Source organism: Dromiciops gliroides, chromosome 3 (assembly GCF_019393635.1).
Source record: "Dromiciops gliroides isolate mDroGli1 chromosome 3, mDroGli1.pri, whole genome shotgun sequence".
NCBI lineage: Eukaryota > Metazoa > Chordata > Mammalia > Microbiotheria > Microbiotheriidae > Dromiciops > Dromiciops gliroides.
In genome coordinates, this window is record NC_057863.1 from 664168916 (window position 1) to 664192538 (window position 23623).

General features: G+C 45.4%; 1 protein-coding gene across 3 annotated transcripts in view; it reads right to left on the minus strand.

Annotated features, from left to right (window-relative positions):
* Nucleotides 1-23623, minus strand: part of LOC122751847 (zinc finger protein 2 homolog) — an 86489-nt gene that overhangs the window by 16172 nt on the left and 46694 nt on the right. Inside the window, exons 1-2 of one of the 3 annotated variants that reach the window (XM_043999045.1) lie at nt 3970-4056; nt 3133-3221 (exon numbers count right to left, since the gene is read on the minus strand). The exons of 1 other annotated variant lie outside the window; for it this stretch is intronic. In XM_043999045.1, the coding sequence (XP_043854980.1) occupies nt 3133-3165 (33 nt within the window). In that variant the 5' untranslated portion in view covers nt 3166-3221; nt 3970-4056. Of the gene's footprint in view, nt 1-3132; nt 3222-3969; nt 4057-23623 lie in introns of those variants that run through there. One more of the 3 variants, XM_043999043.1, reaches the window with a different exon arrangement.

The following is a 23623-nucleotide window of genomic DNA, read 5'->3' on the forward strand; positions in this document are numbered from 1 at the left end:
GTGAAATATCTCCTTGGAAAAACAGCTGACCTGAAAACAAATCTAGGAGGGATAATTTGAAAATCATTGGACTACCTGAAAACCATGACCAAAACAAAAGCTTAGACACCATCCTCCAAGAGATTGTGAGGGAAAATTGCCCTGATATTCTAGAAGCAGAAGCTAAAATAGAAATTGAAAGAATCCACCGATTACCTCTGGAAAGAGATCCCAAAAGGAAAACCTCCAGGAATATTATAGCCAAATTCCAGAACTCCCAGGTCAAGGAGAAAATACAGCAAGCAGCTAGAAAAATGGAATTCAAATACTGTGGAGCTATAGTAAGGATAGAACAAGATCTAGCAGCTTCTACATTAAAGGACCAGAGGGCATGGAATATGATATTCCAGAGGGCAAAAGAACTGGAACTTCAGCCAAAAATCACATACCCAGCAAAGCTGAGTATAATTTTTCAGAGGCAAAAATGGGATTTCAATGAGAAAGAGGTCTCTCAAGCATTTGTGATGAAAAGACCTGAACTGAATAGAAAATTTGACTTTCAAATACAAGATCCTGGAGAAGCATAAAAAGGTAAACTGGAAAAAGACTTCATGAGGGATATTAAAAGATCAAACTGTTTACATTCCTATAGGGGAAGATAATACTTTGAAAACATAAGAACTATCTCAGTAAGAAATTCACAGAAGACAGGGCTGAACAGAATATGAAGGGATGATATCTGTAAAGCATTTATATTTTGTTCTTTGTAGGGCAGACAGGGTGGGGTGTCTTATGGCTGGGGCTGGATTCGGGCTTGGGGTCTCCTGGGTCCAGGCTGGTGCTTTGTCCACTTTGCCACCTAACTAATCCATGATGACATCATTAAAATAGGGTTGAGGTGTAGGAGGAATAAATTGGGGGAGGGAGAATGGGAGAGGTGGACTGGGGAGAGGTAGTTCACATGAAGGAAAGAAGAAAAAAGCTTATGGAGGAGAGTAGAAGAGGGGGAAGGAGTTGAGGAGTGAGTGAACCTTAATATCATCAGAATTGGCTCAGAGAAGAACTAACATACATACTCAAGTAGATATAGTAATATATTTTTGCCCTGGTGGGGGGAGGGAGAAAAGGCGGTGGGGGGGAGAAGGGAAGGAGGAAAGGACAGATTGGGGGAGAGAGCAGTAAAAAGCAAAACACTTTCAAGGAGGATGAAGATGTTCTGCATTACTATACAAGTATGACATACTGAATTTCTTGATCTCATAGGGAGGGTTGAGGAGGGAGGGAGGAAGACAAATTTAGAACACAGAATTAGCTCAGGGACCCTGATCTCATTGGAGTGGGCTCATGGAGGGAATAGCTTTCATACCCAATTGGGAGGAGCAATCTATTTAACCCTGCAGGAAAATAGGAGGGGAAGAGGATAAGGAAGGAAGAGCAAAAAAAGGGAGTGCAGAGTGAGGGAGAGGATAGTCAGAAGTAAAACACCTCTGAGGAGGAATAGGTAAAAAGAAGAGTAAATGTCATGGGAAGGGAGTGGGATGGAGGGAAATAGTTATGATGATTGATTATAATGGCAAAATGTATAGTACCTACTTTGCTGGGCTTTTATGAAGAAAATTCTCTGTCAAGTTTAAGATACTTTATTTAGATTATGATGAACAGGATACTATCAGAAAAACCTGGAAAGACCTACATGAGCTGAAGCAGAGTGAAATGTACTGTATACAAAATAACAGCACTAGTGGGGGATGATCTGCTGGGAAGCATGTGGTTATTTTCAGCAAGGCAATGATCAAATATAACCCTGAAAGATTTATGAAGATTGCAGCCCATCTGCAGAAAAAGAACTGATAGTATCTGGAAACACATTTAAAAATTTTTTTTATTTCCTCTTTGACAATTCCTTAATCTGAAGTTTTGTTTTTTTTTACTGTTTTCTCTCACAACTAGCTAATATGGGAAGTTTTCCATGACTACTCTTGTATAACTTATTTTGAATTGCTTGAATTCTTGTGGGTGGCGGGTGGAAATGGAGGGGGGAAGAGAAGTTGGAACACACAGTTTTAAAAAAATTGATGTTAAAATTTTGTAGTTACATATATTTTGGAAAATAAAATTCTATTTAAAAAAAAAAAGATTTATGATGAGCCTTCAATTCATGAGTGAGCTTGCTTCCTGATCCAGGTCACAAGTCTCCCAACATTATGGTGCTGAAACCCAGCAAAAATCATTGGGCAGGTAAAAAGGTGGGCTGCTCATGTGGCTCTTGGATTCCCCAGGAGGGGTGTACACTCTGCTCTCTCCTGTAAAGATCTTCAGTCTCAGTGGGTGGCCCCACTGTCTGAGGTATGAATAGCTAGCCAGGCTACTTCTAGATTCTCTTTGATTTACAGTCACACGACATCCAGACTTAAGAATTGCTCAGGTTTTTGTCAGCACCCACTTGGAGGCAGGTGTGGGCATCTGTCCCTGAGGTCTAGCCCAGCCCACCATGAAAAGGGTCAAGGAGAAAGCATTCCCTGTGGACCCGCCTGCTCAGGTGTATCCTTAAAAAATGGGGGAAAAATGGGATTTAGGTGCAAAGAAGTGAATGACTTTCCATTTTAACACAAGATTTGTCATGAGCCTCCAATTCTTTGGCTGAGCTAGCCCCTAGATACAGGTCACAAGGCCCCCAACACTGGCTTCCTTCACATCTCAGCAAAATCCTCACCTTCTGAAAATGAGCTTTTCCTGGTCCCTGACACTGCTTGGGCCTTCCCTCTGAGGGGGCCTCCCATTCATACTGTAGAGACCTTGTGTGGACCCAGCTGCTGCCCTGTTATCTCCCAAGGAGACTGTGAGCCCCATGAGGGCAGGGATTGTTATTGTTTAAACATTCCTTTGCATGCCCAGTAGGTTGGCACAGTGGAGCCACTGTCTAAATACTCATTGATGTGACCTAAGAAACGTCAAATGAGAGGGATTCAGAGAGACCAGGGAAGACTGGGGTGGCTTGAGGCAGTAGGAAATGAGCAGAATCAAGAGGACAATGTCTGCTCTGCTGACAGCCCTGCAGCAGACAATGTACATGTAACAGGATAAAGCTTCCTTGGCTCTGCTGGATTCCACCTTTGCTGATGCTGGTCAGGTCTGTGGATGGGCCACACTTACCTGGAATGAGGGTCTCTGGGTCCCAGGGGCCATTCTCTGTGGTTCCAGGCTCTCTCCTTGGAATATACTTTGGTTGTCGGCAAACTGGCCTGGGGAGGGAAAAAGGTCTCAGAGTGGGCGAGACATTGTCTATGCGTTTTCCTCCTAGGGTGGACACTGGCCTACCTGGAATTACAGAGCTTGAAGTCTCAGAGCACTTGCAAACGTCCTGCCCTCAGGGGAGAGACTCTAACCAGAACAGGATGACAGCAGAGAGGGTCAGGCTTGGAAGTGACCTTGGCATGAACAGGAAGAGGACTTGCCACCCTCTCTAATTCCTTGTCTTTGGCCTCCTGCCCCTTCCCCATCTTCCTGCAGAGACCCAGGAGACAGAAGGGGCTGGGAATCCCAGAGGGGAGGAGACCATGCCAAGGCTCAATGACCCCAGACCCAGAGCCCTACCTCCATCTGATACTATGGGTGAGATATGTAGGTCAGGCAACTCTGACCTCATGGTGAAACTGTGCATGGCATCCTAGGACTTTTGGGAAGTGACAGGCTCCCTTTATAAGTAGGAAGAGACACCCCCAGAGCCAGGATTGGAGGGGGGCTTGCTCCTGGCCAGCCAAGAGGACACTGACCAAGAGGTCAGATTGTGAGAGATAGGGGGCTTGGTGGATAGAACACTGACCCTCCTCACTTAAATCTAATTCATTGCAAGGCATGACATGTGTCACGATCCTCTTTGAGAAGGAGAAACAACAAACAGACAACAGCAACAGAGTGGGAAGATGAGGCCCAACGCAAAGGACAACCATCAGAAGCAGGATGTGGAGAGGGGCCCTTGTTCTGACCTACCTGGCACCTGCTTGTGCAGAGCTGGCTCCCAGAACACAGAGAGATCTCAGGTCCAGGGAAGGCAGAGAGATCTCCCTTCTGAGGGAAGAAGAGACCTCAGCTTGAAATGAAGGAAGAGAGATCTCAGATCTAAGGGCTTCTGCCTCCAGCCATGCTGCTCTGGGTAAGGCCTCCTATTCCCAAGGGTCAAGCCCTGCCCAGCCCCCTATCTCCTGGAATGACCTCTCTCCTCCCCTTCCCACCTCCCAGGCTTCCAAACTTCACCCCAGGAAGAGAATTCCACCAAGGCCACCCCCTACCTGGCTGCTCAGTTCTGAGGCCTCTCCTCCCCCATTGCTCTACCACCTCTGCCCCCTCCCTTACCTGCTCTGGGACTCCAACCCTCCTCAGCAGAAACTCCTGCCCTGCCAGCTCCTCCCCCACCACACCCATCTTCTTCCTGGTTCTCCCAGCCATTCCCCTCCCCTGAAGCCCCCCTTGCTTCTCTGTAGTCTGGGATCCAGACTTGCCCCCCCCCCTGCCCCCGTCCTTAACTCCCCTCCAAACTGAAAACATTCACCCCCTTGGCCCATCCCCACTCCTGACCTTCCATACCCCAGTCCTCACACTGAGGGAGCGTTTCCTTCTGTCTTGTTTTTCTTCCCTAAGAGATTTTCTCTCAGAGGAAGACAGCTGGATCCTAAGGGGGAGCTGAGGCCAGGACACCTGGGTCCCAGGGCATATGTCACAGCACATGTGATAACCTTTCTCTATCTACTTACACACACCTTCACATCTCCCTCTAAGTCTAGGGGTGTGGCTGTTACCTGACTCAGTCACTGGAATCCCTCCCCTGGGAGGTCTCACTAGTTCCCTCTTCACCCCTCAAAACCCAGGTTCTAGGGGAAGTGGAGAGGGGCAGAAAGCAGGACAGGCTGGTCCTGGGGCACAAGAATGCCAGGAAACCAGGATGGAGGCCACAGAGGGACAGAAAGTGGGATTCCTGGGCTGGGGAGCTCAAAACCCCAGCACAGAATCCTTAATGATCCTTCTGGCATTTTTTTAAAAACAAAACTAAAGACTAATGCAGAAATACATTTAATGTGATTGTACATATTTAACCTACATCACATGGCTTTCTGTCTTGGGGAGCGGGAAGGGAGGGAGGGAGAAAAATTTAGAACTAAAATTCTTATGAAAACAACTGTTGAAAACTATCTTTACATGTAACAGGAAAACAATAAAATATTTTTATTATTAAAAATATTTAAAAATTGGAAAAAAAAGAAAAAGGGAAACAAAGCCAAATGAAGGAGAATGTACACATACACAGAACCACTTTTATGTCTGCCTGGCTTGGGGGTGAGACCTACTACTGCTCAGCTGAGAATTAAGAGCTTTCCCAGGGAACTCAGGGGCTCTAAGAGAGGAATGGCTTTCTGACAATGGGAACAGCAGCATAAAGACAAAGCCTGGGGAAGGAGCAACACAAAGGAAGAGAAGCCAAAAGGCCAGTTGGGCTGCTCAGGCCTGGGTGAAGGGGACTGTGTGTAAGCACCTCGGATGGTAGCTGGGGCCAGGCTCTAAAGAGCTTTCAAACAGCATCCAGAGGCATCTAGACCTGCTCCCCAATACTACAGGAGTCACTGGAATTTCCTGAGTGGACGTGATATGGGGAGGCCTGAACTTTCAGCCTGTAGGAGACCATCACCTTCACCTTAGATTTTTTCGCCCCAAAGCCAAGAGAGTTAGATAAGCCAATCCAGTTAAGTTCCTGGACAGGGCCTATGTGCAGAAGTGGCTCATATGGGGAGGTTTGTTTGCTTGGCCCCAGAAAAGAGAATTCTTCCTGCAGGCGGTATCCAAGGTGGTTCAGGAAAATAGTGGAGGGGAGGGGCACAGAGAGGACTTGAAAGAAAAATGAAAGGCAAAAATAGACAGTGAAACTGGAATACTTGGAGAAAACAAGAGGTGACTATGAGACAGACAAATTAAAAGGAAAAACAATAAAGAAGATTTAGCACCTAATTGGCTGTAGGGGATGGGGCCAAGACAGAGGGAAGAGTCAGGGATGGCGTCTAAGTTGCTAATGTGGAGGAAATCCAGTGAATTTGGGGGAAGCAGCTCCCCCAAAGAATTATCTTGGATGTCAAAGAAACTGAACTGCCTTACAGGACTATGTAAACAGAGACAGACCTCAGGGAAGCCTCCAAAAACTGGGGAGTCACCAATGAGATCTTCTGAGGGAATTAACTAGAGACCCACCTCCTCTGGCCCCACCAGACATTCTGGGCATGAGAAAACATACCCACTGAAACAACCTCTGCAACTCCTAAGAGGAAGGTTAACATTCTCCCCAAATCACCTGACATCCTGTCTCTATACCCAACCATCCCAATGAGCAAAGTGGCTGCCCAGCCTCCCCAGATGGACTAAGGCTGTGTAAAACCTTATTTATGTCTCTACTTCTCCTTGATCCACTGAGATGCTCCCCACAGAGCAACTGCAGTGAGCTGATGCTACTTTATCTTCAAGGAGGGATTCCAGAGCTAGGTGGGCCTGGAGGCAGGAAGAACTGAGTTCAAATTTGACCTCTGACATGTTCTCTGTGAGATTCTGGACAAGTCAGTTGACCTGATTGTCTTGCTTTCCTCAATTATAAAAAAGGAATATAATGGCATCTACCCCAAAGGCTGCTGTGAGGATTCCACTTCCCAAGGGCTTAGCAGTGCCTGGCACCTGGGTGCTAGAGAAAGGCTAGCTCTTGTTATGGGCCCAGAGCACTCCAGAAGTTGTCTGGGGCACATCAAGGCACCTTCTCTTTGAGAAGCTAAAGCAGAGGACAGACACACCTAAAGAGATAAGTGTAACCAGATCAGACTGAGCTAGCAGGACCTCCACCCTTCATTCTAGTCTCCTTCAACTCTGGGGAGATAAATTTGGGTGTACCTGCTTCCTTTGTGTCCTGAGGAGATGGCTTGAGAGATCAGCAGCCACCCCTCACCCAACTCTGCCAGCCACCACCAGTGGGGGATCGTCCTCTCTCACTAAAGGAACTTTCCACAGTCAGATGGTCACCCCTATCAGTCCTCTATAAAAGTACCTGCCAGTCTCCTGCTTGAGGAGATTGGTATCTCAGAGCCACGCCCTGTGCCATGCCTTCTCCCCATGAGAAGTCCAAGGATTTCTCTGATGGTTCCCATTCCCTTCCTTTCCCATTCCCCTAAATAAATGACTCTCTTATTCTAACTGCTTTTGTGTGCAAGAGGGTTCTTAATTCTTTAAAGAGGAATTCCTAAGGACCCCAAACCCCTACCCCTAACCCCTTTCCCAAACCCCTATCCCCTATCCCGAACCCCCTACCCTATTTTCCCCATGACACTCTTATTATTCTCATTACTGTGTAGGAGGGTTGTTTTTTTCTGATAAAAGTATTTTTTCCCAGTTACATGTAAAGATAGTTTTCAACATTTGTTTATATAAGATTTCAAATTTCAAATTTTTCTCCCTCCCCCCTCTCCCTAGATAGCATGTAATCTGATATAGGTTATATATATAAAATATATATATATAATAACATTAAACATATTTCTGCATTAGTCGTGTTATAAAAGAAGCATCAGAACAAAAAGGAAAAACCTAAAAAAAGAAAAACAACAGCACCAAAAGCAAAAGAAATTGTATGATTCAATCAGCATCTATACTCCACAGTTGTTTTTTCTGGATTTGGAGATGCCCTTCCATCATGAGTCCCCTGGAACTCTCTGTCCAGGAGGTTTTTAGGACCTCTGGGCTGAGCAATTCCCCAACACTCACCTAAACTTGCTGAAGGAACAGCACTGATTGTCCTCTGCACCCTAGTGCAGTGTCTGGGACATACAGATGAGGAAACAGAGAGGGCAAGACATCAAGTCACTTAAGAGAGGTGATAGCCATGTGAGAGAGGTTTGGACTCAGGTCTAGCTGACTGAGGTCCAGCACTACCCACTGTACCACCCAGCTAGTTCCCTTCAGAGAGATGACTGAAAGCTACTTCAGAAAAGCAGGCCCAGGACTGAGAGAATTACCCCCATGGGGAGTGAGGTGGCCAGGGAGAGAAGGGAACCAAATCAGACCAGAGGAAGGAGTTATTGATTCCTTGGTTATCAGTCCAATAGGCAGGAGGAGAACCAGGACAGGTGACAATCTCCCAGGACAAGTGTTTATCCAATGGGTGGGAATGGTTGGCAACAACCACAGCTATAGAGAAGTCAGGGAAAAGCCAATGAAAGGGGAAGAGTCTTCAGCAATGAGGTCACTGCTTGTAGCTAGCTGACTCAAGGAGATCTGACTTCCAAGAGGTGGAGAAGGAGCAGGGGGTGGAAAAAGAAGAGACAGTCCCAAACGGGGAGTCTCTTCTAGGAAATCCCTGTGAAGGAGGAAAGGGGATAGCTTAAGGATGATGGGGCTAAGAGAAGGTTTTCGTTTTAAAGATGGGGAAGTTCTGGGCATTGCATGTGTTTTGTTAGTTGAGTGGATTGAGTGCGGAAGGGAACTTGGTGCTCAGTCATTATCAGTCAGGAACGACTCTTCCTGACTCCATTTGGGAGTTTCTTTACCATTTTCTTCTCCAGTTTCTCTTACAGATAAGGAAACTGAGGCAGACAGGGTTAAGTGACTTGCTTAGGATCACACAGCTAGTAAGTGTCTGAGGCCACATTTGAAGTCAGGAAGATGAGTCTCACACACTAGGACTGGTCCTCCATCCACCCTGCCACCACCTAGTTGCCTCTCTGAAGGGAAGACCTGAGTTCAAATTCCACCAAGACCTTGCCATGTTCATGCTGGGCAAGTTACTAGATAGTCCCCTGTAACAATATGGCTTCTGTCACAGAAACAAAGGCTTTGATAACCCCCATGTCCTGTATAAATGGGACATTACGTCATGCAATTCAACCCCCAATTCTACACATTGGAAAACTAGCCCATAGGATTAAACACAGGTTTGCTGCAGATCTCTGCATTCTTCTCCTACTCTTCCCCCTTCCAGGCATGTACTACACTCACCAGCCTTTCCCTCCCTCCCCCAAACAGAAAACAACCCCCAAGCTCTGCTCCCTCCTGCTTGGGGGCTCTCCCCTCCCCCTCTGCCTTAGCTTCCTTCAGGATGGCTCTCAGATCCCCCCTTCTGCAGGCCTGCCCTGGTTTTCTTCCTCCCTCCCCAGCTGCTGGTGCTTCCTCCTCTCAGACTACCTTCCACCTGTGTCCTCTTTACAGGCTTGATCTGAAGAATTGTGTACCTGTTGTCAATAGAGAGTCAGACTCAGGAAGTCAGGCTCCCAGCCCTGCCTCAGACCCAGGCTGTCAGGGACACCTTCCCCTGGTAAGAGATTAAGGGCCTGGGATGTTGCCAAAACCCAGGCTAGCTCAGACATTCAGGGAGCTGGCATCATCTCCCAGGAGTCGGGGCACTCCGGCACCGCCCCCCGCCGTGATCTCCCCAATATTCGTAAATTATGTGGCAACCCCCTTATCCTCCCATTAGAGAGTAAACTCCCAGGACTAGGGCTGTCTTAGTCTTAGAATCTCCTGCAATTGACAGGCTGGAACTTGGCAGAGCTACAGTTTCAGAAACTGATCAAGGGGCTATTCAGGAGAAACAAAGGAAGACTCCCAAATGGGAGGGGCAGAAGGGGAGGGGACTGGGGCAGGAGAGATCCTGGGGGCATCATTAGCATTTCTAAGGTTCTAAAGTCTGCCCAGGGAAGACCTTGTTTGTTATGGATGAAAACAAGAGGGGAATTAGGCTACAGACTAGGAAGAAGTCAGGTGGATGCTGGGGAAACTGACTGAACCCCTGGGCAGCATCTCTACCCACTTTCCCTCCTGCCTCTTATTGGGTTTGTCAGATCCTTGTCCAGCTCTTCCAAGAGGCTTTTTGGTCTCAGGACCAATTCCTCTTCCCTTTCAAGGCTTCACGTGCAGCCCTTTTATCACTGTTGTCCCCCTCTGAGTTTACGTTTTGGGCCTCCCTCTGGCCATAAAATGTTCTATGCAGAGGGATCTTTTCTCTTTCTGATTTTTAGCCTCTTTGGTGCCTTTTAAAGTTGAGTTCTGCTCCTGGGGTGCAGTGTACACTGTGCCAGGCCCTGGGCTAAGGCCAATGGGGCTTCTTGAAGCAATTTTAGAAAATGAGCCAGTACTGGGGCAAGGGAAAGAGGGAATTTCAGGTTTTTTCATTTAACTGTGGGAAGAGACAATGCCTAGGAGGCCAAAGAAAGTCCCTGAGAAGGGCAGGGCATGGAGTGGAGAGCAAAGACACTGGAGGAATCTACTGAGCCTGGGAAAAGTGGAGCAAGGCAGAAAGTTGGTGGTTGTGTTATGGGCCCAGGGCACCCCAGAAGTTCTCTGGGGCACATCAAAGAACCTTCTCCTTGAGAAACTAAACAAAAGGACAGATGCACCTAAAAAGATAAATGGAACCGGATCGCAAGGGAGCTAGCTCCAGGACCCCCACCCTTCATTCCAGTCTCCCCCACCCCTGGGGAGATAAGTTTAGGTGTGGCTTCTGTGTCCTGAGGAGATGGCTTGAGATCTGCAGCCACCCCTCCCCCAACTCCCCCAGCCACCACCAGTGGGGGAGGGTCCTCCCTCACTAAAGGAACTTTCCACAGTCAGATGGTCACCCCCATCAGTCTCTATAAAAGTATCTGCCAGTCTCCTGCTTGAGGAGATTGGTATCTCAGAGCCACGCTCTCTGTGCCATGCCTTTTCCCCATAAGAAGTCCAAGGATTTCTTTCATGGTTTCCCTTCCCTTCCTCTTCATAAACTACCATCTTATTCTAATTGCTTTTGTGTGCAAGAGGATGTAATTCTTTAAAGTGGAATTCCTAAGAACCCCATACCCCTATCATGTATCCCATTTTCCCCATGTATGAGATGATTATGGATTTGAGTCAGATTAAACTCTGATGATGGGGTCTGGAAGGTACCCAGCCCCGCCCCAGTATAGTTAGTTTAAAAGTTTATTGCTTGTCAAATTCTCACTGTCTCCTTTAAGTTTTATTGCCAATTAACAGTATTTTTACTTCTGCTCAGTCTCCCCACTTGTCAGCTACATCTTAGTTTTATCTGGAATCCATCATGTGTCAGAACCTGTTGAGTGGGTTGGGGAGTTTGCCCACCAATTCAATACTCAGGACTCAAGAACAAGGCTCAGCACAGGATGCAGCAATTAAGTTGAGACCAGATGTTAAGTGACATCTCTCTTTTTCTCAAAGCAGAATCCCCTTGACCCTAGGATCCCAACAATGGATTATTCTTTTATTCTTTATTCTATTTCTTTGATTTCCCAACATAGCTGAAGATAAATTTTAACCCTGTCATCCTTCTAAAATTAACACTACAAAACAATGCTGAAAGACCCGAGTGACTCTTCCTCTTATTCAAGTTGAATATCTTTAGAGATAGGAGCTGGGAGAGGGGAGTCAGTGGGAACTGTGAGATCTGAAACATCTGACTCCCCGTTCCCTCTTCCTTCAGTTTGACCTTGTTCCCCCTCCCCTTTTCCCTCTTGTTCCTGGAACACATATGCATGTCTCCATACATTGATCATGAGCTAAACACGCACCCTGGGTGAGACAGGATTGGATGTTAGATTGTGAGCTCACCCTAGTGTGCATGGGGACTTCCCCCCTGACCAACATTCCTATAAAAGGTCAAGGCATGTATTAGCTATTGCGACTCAGTCATCGAGTTTGCCCATTCCTGCAGGAATGTAATAAATCTGTCTCTGCTTGACTTGGTGGTCTCCTCAAGTTATTTGGGTAAACTGACGCAGTTTGCCCCAAACATCCATGACAGTTAGAATTGGGCTTCCTTCCGGGCCCCTAAATGTGTCTGAAGGTTTCTCCCAGTTCAGGCTGGGCTGGTGGGGAGGGGCAGGTTGTCTGCCCAGTGGCAGACAGTAGCAGGGAAGCAGGGAACTGAGTAGGGCCAGAGATGGTGTCCAAGGCTGGAGGCCACAGTTTGAGTGCCTTGGGTTCTATGCCCTCCTGTTACCTTGGAGGAAACAAGGCTCAGAGCAGTCAATGACTGGCCCAGGGTCACAGGGACATTATGAACAGCCAGGATTCCAGCTTGGGTCAGATTTACAGCCAGTCTGGAAAGCCAAGAACATTTACTGACTCCAGCTCGGAACATGCAAGGGTTTATTTCTGAGCTGATTTCCAGATCACAGGAACACACATATATTTGAAACCTGACAGGGCTAGTTAGAGGTCACTCCATCCAGCCCTCTCATTGTACAGATGAGAAGACTGAGGTTCAGTGAGTTTGCAGCTGAGGCTAAGTGGATAGAAAGAGCCCTGGGCCTGGAGTCAGTCAGACCCAGTTAAGAATTCTCCCTCAGACACATCCTAGCTAAGGCCCTGGGAGGGTCACTATACCTCTCAGCCTCAGTTTCCTCTTCTGTAAAATGGGGACAATAGCCCCTACATGGCCAGGTTGTTGTGAGGTTCAAAGGAGATCACAAGTGGAAAGGACTGCATGACTACTAGAGTCTAGAAGTGGGACCCAGGGGAGGTGGATTTGAACCCAGCACCCAAGTCCAAATGCAGCCCTCTTCCCCTCTCTCTACCAGGCAGCCTCCTCAGGGGTGGAAGGGGCAGGCCTCTGAAGAGTTCTCTCCTGGGAGGAAGGGAGGAGGACGGATTGGGGAGGGGAGACACAGACCAAAAAGATTCTGAAAAAATGCTTCATTTCTGGATCCTGAGGTGGCTTATCTACCAAAGGAGGTGTGGAGGAGGGGCAGATACCTGAGGGGCTGTGGAAACCGGGGATGGGGAGGGGGAGGGGAGCACCAGAGACCCAGACTTACTTTGTCTGGCCAAACACTCCGGGTTCTTTGATGTCTTCTCGGTCTGGCTAGAGTTGAAAAAAGGTAGAAAATGGCTGCTCCAAAAATCTGGCCCCCAACCCTCCCATAATTTATGTCTCTTCTGCCCCACCCCCTCACCTTTCCTGGCCATTCAAGGCCAAACTTGGCTCCACCCTGCTCAGCCTCCTCCTAGCCCAGGTGGGTGGAAGGGAGGTGAGGAAAGGGCTGAATGTCCAAAGCTCTCTTTACCCACCCTGGGTTAGTCTGCTGACCTGGGTTCATTGCTGCCACCACTGCCCCAATAATGCAGACATGTCTCCAAGCAGACCCGTCCTTCCTTTGAGCTTGGGTATCTGAGCTCATACCCCCCCTCCCAAACTGAAACAGATTTAGGACTCCCCAGAGACATCTCAGCTATTCTTCTAAGTCTGGGAGGAGGGGATAAAAATCTTTCCCCCTTCCACTTACCCAGGCCCCCTTCATCCCCACAAAATAATCATGAATTCTAATCCCTCACAGTTATACTGCACACTAAGCTTTCTCAATCAGCTTTCAATAAAACAACAAAACACCATCACCTCACACCTGAAGTAGGTCAATAGTTACTAGGGGAGGGGATCTGGCTGCCTCAAGTCTCTCCCCATTCCAGTCCATCAGCCCCCACACTCATTTTCCTAAAGTGCAGGTTTGACCACCCTCCCCCACTCAATGAACTGCAGGGGCTCCCTATTGCTTCCAGGAGGAAATACAAAATGCTCTGTTTGGCAGTCAAAGCCCTTCATAACTTAGCCCTCTCCTACCTTGCCAGTCTTCTTCTACCTTTCTCCCCGACCTGTACTGGGCTCCTGGATGCTTCACTAACAGTGATGGAGGAGGCAAAAAGGGGTTAACAGATGAACTGAGGCTTGAGTCCTTATTGATAATACCTAAAAGGGTTAACAGAGAAACTGTGTTCTTACAGTAACCAAGAGGATCTGTCCCTATCAACTCTCACCATCAACAGAGACAGCTCACAGAGACCCTAACTGATAATCAACAATTGAAAAGTTTAAATTAGATGACAGGACACCTAGAAACCAGGCCTGGTCTGGTTTGAGTTCAAATCCAAACACAGAGAGTTACCATGTGACCTTGGGTAAGGCACTTATCTGTTTTCCTCAGTTTCCTTATCTGTAAAGTCAGCTGGAGAAGGAAATGGCAAACCACTCTACTTTTTTTTTTCCCCAAGAAATCCCCAAATGGGGTCAAGATGAGTCAGCAAAGTCACCAGCCTCCCTCTCTTTTCCAGTGGCAAGATACTCGGTGTAATCAAATTTTGTTTCCATACCAATCGTCCTTTGGGGAGAGGGGGCCGGGAGGGGACAAACTGTGTTAAGATCTAAATGTGGCTTCTAACCTGTGCTGCCACCCTGCCCCCTGTTTTGGGGGCTAAAATCACTGATAAATTCAGCAAGAGTTTAGGCTTTTAAGGATGGATTGAAAGATATATTATAAGATAATGGGGCAGCTAGATGGCGCAGTGGATAGAGCACCGGCCCTGGATTCAGGAGTACCTGAGTTCAAATCTGGCCTCAGACACTTCACACTTACTAGCTGTGTGACCCTGGGCAAGTCACTTAACCCCCATTGCCTCACTAAAAAAACAAACAAACAAAAATAAGATAATGATGAGAGCAAAAGATTGAGGACAAATCCCTTAGAGCATGGAGATCCTAGCTTTCATCCTAGCTTTCCTCCTAGCTCATGTGAAGAGGCAGATCCCGTCTGCCAGCCTCAGCTTCCTACTTCCTGTCCTCCTCCCCAAAATGGGAGGTTCTTCAAGTAGATTGGTCAAGAGCCATCTCCTGTTGATGGCCCAGTCCACAGCCTCTGAGAAGACACCCCACTCAGGGTTGGCCACCTGTGGTCTCAATTTAATCAACCTTAACTAGGTTCAACTTCTAAGAACAGCACCCTACTCAGGGCCTGCCAGGTGTGGTCCCGATTTAATCCTCATTAAGTAGATTCTCAGTCTCTTGGTCTCACCCAGTTCAATCAATTTCAAATCAAATTTCAGGTGGGGGCTCCGGGGTGCCCCATTATTTAATCACAAAACCCAGATCAGAGAACTACTGGGGAAAACACAGCACCAGTTTATTTGTCCCAAGAACAAGCAGGCAGGAGCAGGAATCATGTGGAGACCCCTTCCAACTCTCCTTTCTGAAGCTATTATATAGCCTTATAGGTGTTTGCTCACTGGTTACAGATCTTATTGGTACAGGGGGTTATCCGTTTCATTGGCATGATACAAATCAACTTAGAAGCAAAGGCTATAACAAGAATATATGAAATGCAAATCAGTTTAACAATTCAACTTAAAAGCAGACTCTAGGGGCAGCTAGGTGGCACAGTGGATAAAGCACTGGCCCTGGAGTCAGGAGGACCTGAGTTTAAATTTGGCCTCAGACACTTGACACTTACTAGCTGTGTGACCCTGGGCAAATCACTTAACCCCCATTGTCCCCCCCCCCAAACAAAAACAAAAACAAAAACGACTATTTTATGGAGATCTTGCAGAGGGCAAATGCTTATAAGTCAGAAAAATGATACAAAGACATTATCAAGGTCTCTGTGAAGAAGTTTGCAATTGACTGAATGACCTAGCAGACAGTGGCCAGTTCCAGGTGGCCAAAGCTCCTTCCTTCCTTCCATATGTCCCTCCTCTCTCTCTCTGTCCACAGAGGGAATCATATCCTTACCTCTAGGTGCTCTGCCCAAAGGAATACCAATTTTGATTGATAAAACCTCACAAGACATCCCTAATTATTCTAGCATTAGAAACAAGCCAAATCACTCTGGTCTCACTGATTGGCCAACAGTAGGTCCCAGCCCAAGCCTTGCTTGCTCATTGTTTGGGTTTTGATGGCTCAGAATGAGTGTAAATAGCACATGTTTCAGTATTGGCCAGAAACCCTGAGCATCTTCCCCTCCCAGTTTGATTTCCTTTTTATTTGATGAGGTCAAAGAGGCCATAGTTTTGCCTCATTTCTTACCTACACTTAATCACTGAATGGGTGTTTCCTCAGACAAACTGAGGAGTGTTTATCTTACCACTTGACCCAGATGACTCTGGAGGAGAGAGGGAGGTTGGTGACTTTGCACAGCCCTGCCTCACTCACTTAAATCCAGTTCACTTGCAAGTCAACACATGACCTTGCTGATGTCATTCATCCTCTACTAGAAAGAAGGACAAACAAGAACACACAGACACTCTCAAGGTCTTTCTGAAGAACCTTGGAATTGATTGTGTGACATGGGAGATACTTGCAGATGACTGCCCAGCATGGTGTGATGTCATCAGAGAAGGTGCTGTGCTCTATGAGCAAAGCAGAATTGAAATGGATCAAAAGAAATGTGAGGTGCACAAATTTAGAGAAACAACCCCAAATCTTCGCAGGAACTATTTGTGCCTGGCCTGTGGTGGAGCATTCTGAGATTAGTCTGATCAGCCAGGCAGATGCTGTAACTTGACCATAAGTGACGCCAGTTTGGTCTTCTTTGAGAACAAAAGTTAGCGGCCACTCTGTGCCAGGCATTGTACTACTCATGAGAGGGAGAGCTGCAATTACTGGAATAGATCCTTATTCCAGTGAGCTTACATTCTCATTAGGGAGACAAGAAGTACTGAAGAAAACAGGTACAGCATCCATAGAATTGGATATATTCAGATAAATAGAAAGATACACAATAGAAAGTAGTTTGGAGGAGAGGCTCCCAGTGGTGGTGATGTGGGATGGAAATCTGGGGTCAAATTGATTGGGAGTCATTCCAAAAGAATTACAACAATCAAAAACTCAGTTTCCCAAGGTTTATTGCAATACTGTGAGTGGCCACAGGGAGAGAACCAGAATAGTGGAAAGGTATCTCTTGAACAGTTGTAACGATTCGTGGTCGCCAAACTGTGAGATTTAAAATTGGATATTAGATCATAAATCTCCCCTACTTAACCCTTCCCTTAATTCATCTCCCAGACTAGTAAATGGAAGAAGCTTCTGGTTTTCTAGATAGAGCCTTTATTGTATATAAGGTGTTGTTGATTAGAAGGATAGGAAAACAGAAATACAGTACAAATCGTCTTAAATCTAGGCTTAGTCTATATTCCTTATAAAAACTCACCAAACCGATTTAGGCCACCTTTGGCGGGACTCCGGGCGGCGCGGCACAGACGGTCTGACTCACTCCAAAGGTGGCCTAAATCGGTTTGGTGAGTTTTTATAAGGAATATAGACTAAGCCTAGATTTAAGACGATTTGTACTGTATTTCTGTTTTCCTATCCTTCTAATCAACAACACCTTATATACAATAAAGGCTCTATCTAGAAAACCAGAAGCTTCTTCCATTTACTAGTCTGGGAGATGAATTAAGGGAAGGGTTAAGTAGGGGAGATTTATGATCTAATATCCAATTTTAAATCTCACACAGTGAAAGAAAAGACAGTTATATTTATAGTATACATAAATTGATTATCAGTCTCATTATAATAATCTTCACCTTGGGGAGGTACAGGGGAGGACTTATCCTAATTTGGAGTTCCTGGGGTCCTAAGCCAACCCCCAAGGTGGGCACCTTTGTCAGTGGAGGTGGGTTTTTGGGGTTTACACGTCATAAGGTGAATCTGGGGACAAATTTGGCCTTTTCTGCGCATGTCTCTTTCTGATTCCCATGGCTAGTTTCAAAATAGAATCACTTTTCTTTAGAATTTCTATACTGTTATCATTTAGTCTAAGGTCATCATGGCCTCTCTCCCTCTGTTCCCATTCTGGGCACTGATTTCTGTGGGTACAAGAACCTGGTATAAGTTATCCATTAACTGAGGTCTGACTCCCTTTTAGAGCTAATATCTGAATTAAAGCTTGGGTCTTAGGTTTTTCTATTAAGCCCCTTTTTGCCTCCTACATCAGTGGGAGAAAGTAGGCAAAGTTTTACACAGAAAATGTGTTTTCAAGGGACAGAGGCACTGCAACATGGAGGAAAATATGAAGACAGACAAAGAGGATGAGCAGAGCCTAGAAACAGAGAAGACCAATGTGTCTGGGCTGAAAAGGGCAAGAGGGTGAGTAGTGTCTAATGAGGCTGAAAGAGGTTGGGCGAGGTTGTATGTGGCCTTGAAGCTAAAAGGAGGAGATGATATGCGATCCCAGAGGCCACAGGAATTGATTGAGTAGCAGAGTCACATGGTCAGATCCATGCAAAGGAAAAGAGGTTTGGCAGCACTGAAGAGGATGGCCCAGAGTCCTGAGAGACAAGAGGCAGAGCAACCACTTAGGAGGCTGTGGGAGGGAGGAAAAGGAGGAGGAGCAACACTGCCCTAGAGTTTACCACGTGCCAGGCGTGGTGTGACATTCTTTACAAAGAATGTTTCATTTGATCCTCAGAAGAACCTGTTATTAACCTCATTTTTCTAACTAAAGCAACTGAAGTAAAACAAAAATCAAATTTGCCCAGTGTCACCCAACTGGTATTTTTCAGGGGTTGGAGTTGAACTCAGGTCTTTCTGGCTCCAGGCCTTGCCTGGCACAACTCTCTTTGCCACCTGACTGCATCTGTGTTAATTTCCAACATCAGAAACAGGAGGTTTTCTCTTAAAAAGGTACTGAGACGGGGGCAGCTAGATGGCGCAGTGGATAGAGCACCAGCCCTGGAGTTAGGAGGACCTGAGTTCAAATCCGGCCTCAGACACTTAACACTTATTAGCTGTGTGACCCTAGGCAAGTCACTTAACCCCAACTGCCTCACTAAAAACAAACAAACAAACAAAAGGTGCTGAGACTATCATGCAGGCAAGGTGGTTCAGGGAACTAAAGGCTCAGGCTGTTGGTTTTACTTCATGCTCTCCTGATTCCTCACAGCCATGATGAATTCCAGATGTGCCAGATGCTTGGTTATTGTGATGCAGTCTGATGGGAGCTTCACTGAACTGAGGATAGTTGCAGAAATCTGGCAGTGACTTGCAAAGAAAAGGAGGTTGAGGGCCCCCACTAGTATAGTTTTGCTTTCTATTTCTTCCTGTAAGAATTTTCATCGGGAAAGTTTTAGGGGCAGCTAGGTGGCACAGTGGATAGAGCACCAGCCCTGGAGCCAGGAGGATCTGAGTTCAAATCTGGCCTCAGACATTTAACACTTACTAGCTGTGTGACCCTGGGGAAGTCACTTAACCCCAATTGCCTCACCAAAAAAAAAAAAAAAAGTAAAGTTTTAAAGTCCCCTATTTCACTGAACATCCTTTTTATGTTTTCTCTCTCCTGGAAAGATTATGCTATATTTTGCTGGATAGTTGATTCTTGGTTGTAATACAATTTCTTATACCTTTCAGAATATCATATTCCTATCCTTCTGATCCTTTAATGTAACATCTCGTAAGTGCATTGTAATCCTGACTTTAGCTCTGTGGTATTCGAATTGTTTCCTTTTGGCTGCAAAACAATCTGGTACCAGCTATGAAATAGAGTAGATCAGTGGAAGAGAAGAGGTACAAATTACACCATGGTAACTGACTAGAGTAATCTCATATACAATATACCCAAAGATCCAAACTTTTGCAACAAAAATTAATTATTTGACAAAAACTGCTGGGAAAACTGGAAAACAGAATGACAAAAACTATGTATAGACCAACATCTCACATGGTATTCTAAAACAAGGTCATACAGGGTGATACCATAAGCAAATTAAGAGAGCTTGGAATAGTTTATCTGTCAGATTTATGGACAGGGGAAGAATTTAGGACCAAAGAAGACATAGAGAGAATTACAAAATGTAAAACAGATCATTTTAATTATATAAAATTTAAAAGCTTTTGTACAAACAAAACCAATTGAACTAAAAATTATAAGGAAAGCAGAAAACTGGGAAAGAATTTTTGAAACAAGTATCTTTGATAAAGACCTCATTTCTCTAATATCTAGAGAAGTGAATAAATATGGTCAAAGAATATGAACAGGCAGTTTTCAGATAAAGAAATTAAAGCTATCCATAGTCATGTGGGGAAAAAATGGTCTAAATCAGTATGGTTGAGGGAAATATAAATTAAAACAACTCTGAGGTACCACCTCACACCTATAAGACTGACAAATATATACACACATATACATACACAGATAAATATATAAATATATATATGAGAAAACATTGGATGTTGGAGGGGACGTGGGAAAACTGGGACACTAATACACTCTTGGTGGACTTGTGAACTGATCCAACCATTCTGGAGAGTAATTTGGAATTATGTCCAAAAGATTATAAAACTTTGCATACCCTTTGACCCAGCAATACCAGTGCTAAATTTATATCCCAAAGACATCCCCCAAAAGGGGAAAAGACCTACTTGTACAAAAATATTATAAAAGCTTTTTTTGTGTTGACTAAGAAAATCAAAGGGATGCCCATCAATTGGGGAATGGCTAAACAAGCTATGGTTTATGATTATGATGGAATATTATTGTGCTATAAGAAAACACAAGGAAAATGAATTCAGTGTCAGTTCTTTTTTTTTTTTTTTTGGGTGAGGCAATTGGGGTTAAGTGACTTGCCCAGGGTCCCTCAGCTAGTAAGTGTTAAGTGTCTGAGGCCGGATTTGAACTCAGGCACTCCTGAATCCAGGGCCAGTGCTCTATGCACTGTGCCACCTAGCTGCCCGGGAAAATGAATTCAGAAAGTGCTGGCAAGACTTACATGAACTGATGAGCAGAACCAGAAGAACATTGTGCACAGTGGCAATGATATTGTGTGATGAAGAATTGTGAATAACTTAACTATTCTCAGCAATACAATGATCCAAATTAATCCCAAAGAATAATGATGAAGCAAACTCTCCAGCTCTAAAGACAGAACCGATAGTGACTGAACACAGACAGAAGCAGGCTCTTTTTCACTTTCATTATTTGTCTTTTGAATTCTCTTATATGAAATGATATGGTACTGTTTTACATAATTGTGCATGAATAACATATCTGATTGCCTTCTGCCTCTGGAAAGGGGTAGGAAAGAGAGGCAGGAATAGAATTTGGAATTCAAAATTTTAAATAAAAATGTTTATTGAAAATTATTTGTTTTTCTTCCTCTTTTCCTCCACCTGGTAGTCCCTCTGTCCCTTTAAAACACATTTTCTGCCTAGAGCCTTGCCTGCTATCTACCACCACTGGGAGGGAGCCTCTCTGCCAAACAACTTTCTGTTGAATACCTTTATATTTATCTGAATTTGTCCAATCCTATTGAAGCTCTCCCTGTTTTTTTAGTACTTCTTGTCTCCTCTATGAGAATGTAAGTTCACTGGAGTAGGGATTATTCCATTAATGGCAGCTTTCCCTCTCATAAGTAGTACAGAGCCTGACAGAGTGGCCGTTGTCTTTTATTCTGAAAGAGGACCAAAATGACCTCACAGTTACAGTCAAGATCCAGGTCTGTCTGGCTGATCAGACCAATCCAACCTCAGAATGCTCTACCACAGGTCAGGATCTTCATTTTGGTGTTCAGTCTAATACCTTTTCTGTCCCACACTTTTCTTCAGGGCCTCCAAAATACTGAGCTAGCTCTGGCAATGCCTGAATCAATGTGGACATCCCTGAGAAGTAGACGGCCAAGGGGAGTGATTGTACCCACGGCATTTCAAACTTCTCCACTGGCTTGAACTGATGGTTCCACGTATACATGGTGTGGTGCAGGCTGATGAACCCCTGTGTTTTCTAAGTGTTAACTGTTAGGCCAAAATAAGCAGCAGAGAATTGATCCATAGTTTGGGGCATATCAAATTCAGAGGCTGCACGGAATGTATAGTCATCTGCAAAAAAAAATATGCCCTAAGTCTCCCTCCACTTTTTTCTTGCCTTGTAGCCTTTTCAGGTTGAATCATTTACCCAGGGCAACAGGTGACCTTGATGCTGTGTTTCACCTTCATCTGACTGGGAAAGGACAAGAGTCCATTATGCAGAAGCCAGGCAAGCATGACATCATGGAACTGGTGTATAATGCTGATGAAGTCCTCCTGGCAACCACATTTTGACATAAATTTCTATAACTCCTCACAGCCGAGAGTATCAAAGGCTTTATTTTGTTTGTTTGTTTGTGGTTTTTTTGTGAGGCAATTGGGGTTGTGACTTGCCCAGGGTTACACAGCTAGTAAGTATTAAGTGTCTGAGGCCAGATTTGAACTCAGGTCCTCCTGAATCCAGGGCCGGTGCTCTATTCAGTGCACCACCTAGCTGCCCCAAAGGCTTTATTGATGAACATTGTGTACAGACCTCCAATCTACTCCTGGCATTTCTCCTGGCATTGTTAGGGAGCAAACACCATATTGACCATTCTTCACTGCTTTCTGAAGCCACACTAGCTCTCAGGTAGATGACCACATCCTAGGTGAAGGCTCAGTCTTATTAAGGAGGACTGTGACAAGAATCTGGCCAATACTGATTGAGAGAGAGAGGTTTTTTTGTTTGTTTTGTTTTGTTCTGCAGGGAAATAAGGGTTAAGCGGCTTGCCCAAGATCACACAGCTAGGAAGGGTCAAGTGTCTGAGGTCTGGCAAGAATCTCAACAGAAGTGACTGAGAGCCCCCTCTAATTGTCACAGGTCAATCCATTTCCTTTAGCTTTATACACATGGACAATGGAGGCATCCTTGAGCTCCTGGGGGATAACTTTCTCTTGCCATATACTCCAGAAATGTTAGCCAATGTTTATGTGAGCAATGGACCCCCCCACATTGTAAATCTCAGCTGGAATAAAATCAGCACCAGATGTTTTGCCACAAGAGAGGACCCTAATGCCATTCTAACTTCTTCAGTTGGAACTTTGGCTAGACAGGGATTGAATTCAACCTGAGGTAAATGACCAATGGCTTCATGATTGATTGATGACAGTCTGCTGAGATCATTATAGAAGTGTTCAGCCCATCTCTCTGGGATCATGTCCTTATTGTTCACAAATGTGACTCCTTCCTCACTGAGTAGGTGAAATGCACCATGGGTCTTTGGTCCATAAAGAGCCTTGCCATTTTTCTACAAGGCAAGCACATTGTCACATGCCTTTCACTCACTCCTTAAGTTAGGCATAAAGTTTTGTTGACTAGATTGGTTTTGATTGCAAAACCTATTCCAGATTCATTGTCTTCCCATTCACTGTGGCCACTACAGGAAAAAAAAAATGTGTATTGAGCTCCAACTTCAGGAAGCTGGCCTTCATTTGCCAGCCTTGTTTTACTTAGGACTGCTGTTTGGATGTGACACTGAGTGACTTCTCTTATAACAAGATCTGCTCATCTTTCAGGTCTACTGGATTTCCTGCTGTCCGTAAGGGTGCACGCATTCCATGTACTGATGGGGAGTAGAACCAACTTTGCAGAAATGTTTGCACATTTTTTGGGGGTGTGTTTTGAAAGCAGCATGAGATCCCTGACTTCCTTGGTAATCATGCCAAGGTTGGGTAAGCAGATGATTTTTAGGGCACATTTTCCTACCCATTCCTCATCCCAGGAGGTGAACAGTACTTAAGAATCTTGCCAGCAGTGCTAAGACACCCAAGGGGCTGAGAGAAGAGGGCCTGGGGTCAATTGAGCCTGGCATTCCACACACCTGAGCCCAATTAATGAGGGCAGGGAGAGATTTTAATTCTGGGCAATTTGCATCTGCTTTGAAGGTCTGCTTGAAAGCACCATGTCTGAGACCAGAAATGGCCACAAATGCATTTGCTCACAAAACATGCAGAAGAGATGTTTTGGCTCCCTATGAGGTCACAGGGACATGATGCAAACAAGCTTCTTTGTTGGGTGGAGGATTCCATGATGTG